The sequence below is a fragment of the Brassica oleracea genome, chromosome C2 (genome assembly GCF_000695525.1).
Source record: "Brassica oleracea var. oleracea cultivar TO1000 chromosome C2, BOL, whole genome shotgun sequence".
NCBI lineage: Eukaryota > Viridiplantae > Streptophyta > Magnoliopsida > Brassicales > Brassicaceae > Brassica > Brassica oleracea.
Window position 1 is genome coordinate 24,732,347 of NC_027749.1, and position 6,229 is coordinate 24,738,575.

Below are 6,229 nucleotides of genomic sequence, written 5' to 3' on the forward strand. Positions count from 1 at the left end.
CTGTTGAGGCAGATTTGTTTGAACAGGGTTTGAGCAGAGAGTTTCTACATCGAAAATCTTCTTAACCGGGTTGAGTTAAGCGGCGTGTTCTGCTGGTCAAAGCAGCGGCGCAGAGTGATGTTCAGGTTTAAAGTTCATACAGATTGGAGTAGAGGAAAACTTCAGGATAAGCAGTGAATTTCTACTAGCTGTTGAGGTTGTCTACAAGGTTTCTTGAGTCAAAGTGCTTCTGGTGTGAGGCAGTGATGATTCAGTTTCTACAAGAGTTTCAAGAAAGCATCGTTTTAGGTTTTGGCAGATTATTTGAAGACCTTAGCTGCAGTAACAAGTGAAGTATCATAAGCTGATCTATACTAGTCAAAAGAGAAGCTTATGGAGTGTATGTTAAGTTGCTGGTGAGTGGTTTTCTCAAGTTTCCAGGTTATGGAAAGTGCCAAAGGAAGATCAATGAAGAAGTTTGGCATGACAAAAGGTTGTGAAGTGCTGAGAAAGGCACTTAAGAAGACGTGTGTGTGTTAGTGGTGCATGAATGGTATTGTGATTCACATCACAACAAAGTTACGTGTGTGGTTCATTGATGCTGATAAAAGTGATTTAAGACTGGGAGTTGTCAAGGCTAGAGCTGGGTTTACAAGGTTCTAAGGAGCAGCGGCAAGAGAGTCTTCAGGTATATCGAGATAGATACTGGATAAGATGCTGGAAGGAAACAAGTTTCAGGAAGCGTTGAAGCTCGAAGTGAGATAAAGCTAGATGAAGTTTTATTCATAGGAGTATGAAGCTGAGAAAGTGATTTCTCAGGATATTGCAAGAAGATGCAGAGGTTGCAGGAAGGTGCAAGGAGTTGCAGAAGTTGAGCAGGTTTGCTTAATCACCGGAGAAAAGCTCAAGAGAAGATAAGACATCAAGAAGATCGATGCCAAGGTGGAGATTGTAGAATTGTGCCATCAATCTTCTAAGTCTCTAAGTCAAAGAAAGGTTTTGCCGAAGCTAATAACGTACACGTGAGGAGCACGTGAGTTGGGGCAAAAAAGAATCATTATCTTATGTGTATCTCATCGTCATCTTCTTCCTTAACGGGGAGTCCGTAACAGAATCAAAAGAGAGCGAGAGAGCTCAAGATGAGATGAGAGAGTGAGAGCGATTGGGTTGGTGAGAGTGAGCTAGAGAGAGATGTGATTTTCGGTTTATCTAAGCTCAGAGCTTAATCTTCTTTCTCAATCTTGTAACTCGGATTAGGTGTAATCGAGAGAGGAAGAAGACGAGTGAACCTCCGGTGATGGACTCTGTAATCACATTGATTATAGGGGATTGGCTGAGAGACCGTTTCTCTCCCCGGTGATGTATAGCGGCTTCTTCACATGGGAGAAGTGCGGTGAGCACCGGGTAAACAAAATCTCGTGTGTTCTTATTTCTTTCTTGCTTGATTCTTGCTTGATTAGATTCGTTTAGGCTTGAGATGATTATTGAGTTAAGCTAAGATTACAGGATGAATCCTCAGCAGCTGAGTTAGATTAGTCGATTGATAAAGAAATATAACTAAATTGACCTAATTATATTCTCTTGCCGTATGTTGAAGCCTCTCATAGTCTAAGGTAGTTAGGTGACTGGGTCTCGCTCACACTTCTACATGCAATTATACATATGTTTTCCGTATTTAAAATAGTGAACAGCAATCATTCAACCTGTTCGGTTAGGCTGGGCACAGAGAAAATACGAACTGAATTTTTGGTATTTGTGATTTGTTTCGTACGTGACGGATATCTAATTTTTCTATTTGTTTTGGTTCGAAAAAATACAGATATCCAGAAAACCAGATATCCGAAAAATATATAGATATTTACAGATATTTACGAATTACATTTACAGATATCAAATATGTTTTACTTAATACAAATAATCTAGAAAAATTGATCTAAATTTATTCTTTAAAATATTTCTTATACATAATATATAAAATAAATATAAAAAGAAGTAGTGAAAGTACATGTTTTGTAAATTTCAATCTTAGAGTTATCAATAATAATAAGACAAAAGTCAAGAAAAAGTTATAATTGTTATAAAAGGTTTTGTTGATTTAATACTTTTATAAATAACTAGATCTTTTTTCCGCGCTACGCGCGGATGATATATTTAAATTTATTATATTTATCATTTTTATTTGTATGTGAATTTTTGTATATTAAATTGTATATATCTAATTTTTTTTAATTTTTTTTTACATATTTTTAGTTTGAAGTAAATATTTCTATTATATGTAACACAATTAACTAATAAAATATGAAAAATCAAGTCTGAGATTTTAAAGTTATGTAAAAAAATATAATAATGTATAGAACATAAATTATCTTAGTTTAAAAGATCGGAATCTCCTCTCGAATAAATTCACGAAAAAAAAAGTACTCCAATAACCTATTTAAAATATAAAACCCCCTTTTAAAAAAAAGATGTTACCATGTCTTGAGACACTCATGCAGCAGGAACATTCATCAGCTTGTTCATCTCAGCATCGAAAGCCACAAACAGAGCATAGTCGGATGCATCTGATACTGCCATCTCCACCCGGTACTTGTCATCAAAGAGAGAGTCGACTGGTTAGGTGAACTGATTTTTTTTGTGAGCATACCTAAATCATGTATGAAACCAATTTCATCATAGATTACCTTACAATGCCAACAGCTTTTTCATCATGATAGGATCCACACACGAAAGATGAAAGCCCACGCTGCAGTTTCCAGGAGCTCTTGGAACATGAGATATAGCACCACTCATGTGATGTTTCAGTGTTATCAACTTTCCCAGTATGCAGTCTATAATGTCTAGTGATAGTAAGAGGAATACCAAATGAGCATAAGATGTTGGTGCTAAGTTAGATATAAACTAACCTGTGGTGGTGAAGTGAGCACAAAACTTTTATTTTCATGTCTAGTGATACTAAGAGGAATACGTACTAATTTATTTTCCTTGTTTCGTTAAAGAATCTTCTTCAGATGGAAAAAGAAAACTTAAATTACTAAACCCCTGGCGCATCAAAGTATGCCTGCAACAGATATTTCAAATATTGTTCATTAGATCACATCTTGCTATCTAAATGACAAATATATCTTTTCAATTCTGAAAAGATTTAGTAATTCCACCTGATACCAGGTAAGTCCTGGTGCTTTTCCTGAATATAGAGCTTCTAGCATTCAATACCCACCTACAGATTTGAAAAAAAAAACAGATCAAAATCGCCTTGGAGGTAACCAGTTTATAACCAGATACAATGACATTGAGCTCAAACAGATCAACCGAGATTATTAACTCATGGTTATACTTCTTCATAGGGAGAGTGAAGGCTCTGGCTAAACCAAGATCTGCAATCTTGAGCCTCATCGTCTTGGGATCCATCAAGAGATTGTGAGGCTTCAGATCTCTGTTAACGAAACCAAGAGAAAGTAAGTAAGATCTCTCTCTCTTAAATCATTCTCACTTGTAAAACATTATATACCTGTGCAGCACACCGTGGCCATGGCAGAATGCGATTCCTTTGCAGAGTTGGTACATCAAGCTCTTGACGATTTGGGGAGGAATGTTGTCTCCGGTTTAACGGAAACTTCTGATGTACTTCTTGACATCAGTGTCCATGTACTCGAACACCAGGTAGAGCACAGTTTTGCCATCTTTGCTCAGTCCTTGCTTAACATCCATCAACCTGAAGAAAATCAACAATCAGATAAGTAAATAGATGAAACTAACAGATACTGAGGATCGAGATGCAGTGGTTTATCATCCTGAATCCTAATTGAGATCTATCAACTCTACGAATCATCTCCAGAATCCTAATTGATCATCCAAATCCTAATTGAGATCTATCAACTCTACGAATCATCTCCAGAATCCTAATTGATCATCCAAATCCTAATTGAGATCTATCAACTCTACGAATCATCTCCAGAATCCTAATTGATCATCCAAATCCTAATTGAGATCTATCAACTCTACGAATCATCTCCAGAATCCTAATTGATCATCCAAATCCTAATTGAGATCTATCAACTCTACGAATCATCTCCAGAATCCTAATTGATCATCCAAATCCTAATTGAGATCTATCAACTCTACGAATCATCTCCAGAATCCTAATTGATCATCCAAATCCTAATTGAGATCTATCAACTCTACGAATCATCTCCAGAATCCTAATTGATCATCCAAATCCTAATTGAGATCTATCAACTCTACGAATCATCTCCAGAATCCTAATTGATCATCCAGAATCCTAATTGAGATCAATCATCTCCAATCTAACGAATCAACCAAGCAATACGAAATCGAGATCTAACGAAACGAAAACTATGATATACGAAACCCTAACACAACTCCAATAGAGAGAGTGAGAGAGGGAATCCGAACCTGACGATGTGAGGATCGCAAGCGAGCATGCGTAAGATGGAGATCTTGCGGAGAGTGGTGGAAAGAACGCCTTCTTCGTCTCCATGGAGACGCGTCTTTCCGGTAGCTTTCTCTCTGGATCTGTAAACCTTCCCGTAAGTGCCTTCGCCGACTTTCTCGAGCTTCAGGACAAATACTGATGACGTGGCAAAACGAATGTCTCCTATTGGTTGATTTAATTGAGGACGTGGACAGCCTCCCTATTCCTCATATATCCCTTTTAGTATAGGATAGATAATGTGAATATAATTTATTAAATTATATGCTAGAATAATAATTATATAGACTTATACATTTAAAACTCTAAATTTAATCAAAATATACATGTATTTATACATCGGAGCGGATATCCACTTCTCAAAATTTTAGTATTTGTGATTTGTTTCAATTTTAAGGAATATTGATTTTTAGCATTTTTTTTGTTTCAAAATTTTACGGATATCCAAATTTTTTGGAACAAATCAAAACGAATAACGAATCGAATCAAATTTAAAGAATAAAATGCTCAGCCTTCCTGTTCGGTACACTATTGACTCGGTGGACTTTTGCATTTGGGTTGGTTTCCATTTTTTCATGCCAACTTTGATTTAAAACAGTTTTAAACAGAATGATATTTTGAATTGCTTTTATCTTCCAATGAATTTGCTTTGTTTTTTATGTAATTCCTTACACTAACCTCTATACAGTATTCTTTATAACACGGTTATACTATAAATCTTGAATGATATAATATATCAACAAGTATATTTACAATATCACAATAATAAAAGGGGGATTTCCTCGAAATCTAGGCATTCCATGTCATCAAAAATATTCAACCAATCAGAACATTTTATTTTGGGGTATGGGCTTAAAATTTGTTTAGAATGGACTTAGGTGTGTGGGCTTCGTTTGGTTTAGGTTTGGGATTTTTTTCATCTGCCGATCAAGATTCTGCTGATCAACGAGAAGAAAGTTTTAGACGTTCTCTCTTCCCAAAACGTCTGCCGATCAAGATTCTTTAGGACTTAATGGTATTGTCTCCTGAAGCTTTAAATCAGCTTATCATAGTCTCTTAAACCATGAGTTTTTCTTTCTTCCTCGAGTCTGTAGTCTCCTGCTACGACGCCGCTTTGCATTCTCCGGTCAGATTATGAATACGACGGATCCACATTTAATCACTAACGCCACTCAAGAGTTAGTTTTTTTTGCAGATTCAAGACAATCGGCAATACCAAAGCTTCAGGAAAGGAAATTAAAGGGAAACGATCTTAAATAGGGACAAAGGTAAGAACCAATAACAATCTTTTTTTCTTTAGAAACAATTTTTTTTTTGAAACACCAGAACCAATAACGAAAAACTGGACTAACTTATAATAATATATTCTCAATTAAATTGAAGCTCATGTCACTCATATGTACTGTTTGACTATTACTTGCAGTTGGTCGAAACGTTAATCCATGGGTTTAAGGTTTGATCCAGTCGTATCAGTGTTGGATTAGTTTGTTACACAAGAAGATACAATAAAGCTAATCTAGAGTCGTATCAGTGTATAGCTTCTGATACTTATCTCCTGCTCTCTAATTTCTCCGATCATGTTGAATAGGTTGATTAGGAAAGGGATCCCGCCGGTATTAAGGTAAAAGGTTTGCCTTTTATTTCTGATGTTGCCAAGAAAAGTCCACCGCCCTAGAGAATTATTACAGTGATTTGAGCAGGCCGAGAAGGAAAGACCACATTGACAACACATCAGATTGATCGTGTGAGACTGATCTTATCCGAAGTCTCAATTTTTTTTTGTTCTTCAGGAAAATTGAT

The 6,229-nt window shown here is 36.1% G+C and overlaps 1 protein-coding gene and 1 long non-coding RNA gene across 5 annotated transcripts; one reads left to right on the forward strand and one right to left on the reverse strand.

Annotated features, from left to right (window-relative positions):
• Positions 1 to 2,450: 2,450 nt before the first annotated feature.
• Positions 2,451 to 4,615, reverse strand: LOC106327135 (cyclin-dependent kinase B2-1-like). 4 transcript variants are annotated; one of them, XR_001267399.1, is made up of 7 exons: positions 4,393 to 4,615; positions 3,488 to 3,691; positions 3,302 to 3,412; positions 3,135 to 3,196; positions 2,949 to 3,037; positions 2,661 to 2,816; positions 2,451 to 2,565 (listed from the first exon to the last, which is right to left on the reverse strand). XR_001267399.1 is itself a non-coding variant. In XM_013765202.1 (5 exons), exons 2-5 carry the CDS (start codon positions 3,541 to 3,543, stop codon positions 3,027 to 3,029), a joined length of 228 nt encoding a protein of 75 aa, XP_013620656.1. In that variant the 5' UTR covers positions 3,544 to 3,691; positions 4,393 to 4,615; the 3' UTR covers positions 2,922 to 3,026. The 4 variants fall into 4 exon arrangements, 2 of the variants coding, with proteins under 2 accessions (XP_013620656.1, XP_013620655.1); XR_001267398.1 differs by having other exon boundaries at positions 2,883 to 3,037; XM_013765202.1 differs by lacking the exons at positions 2,451 to 2,565; positions 2,661 to 2,816 and having other exon boundaries at positions 2,922 to 3,037; positions 3,314 to 3,412.
• Positions 4,616 to 4,883: 268 nt separating this feature from the next.
• LOC106327136 lies at positions 4,884 to 6,166 on the forward strand. The gene is made up of 3 exons (XR_001267400.1): positions 4,884 to 5,697; positions 5,853 to 5,882; positions 6,018 to 6,166. It is a non-coding gene; the product is annotated as an uncharacterized LOC106327136 (long non-coding RNA).
• The last annotated feature ends 63 nt before the right edge of the window (positions 6,167 to 6,229 follow it).

Coding starts and splice junctions, on each gene's coding strand:
- LOC106327135 (XM_013765201.1), bottom strand. CDS start 3,543: ATGTACCAACTCTGCAAAGGAATCGCATTCTGCCATGGCCACGGTGTG. Junction 3,413..3,487: donor GGCCACGGTGTGCTGCACAG/GTATATAATGTT, acceptor TTTCGTTAACAG/AGATCTGAAGCCTCACAATC. Junction 3,197..3,301: donor ATGAAGAAGTATAACCATGA/GTTAATAATCTC, acceptor TCAAATCTGTAG/GTGGGTATTGAATGCTAGAA.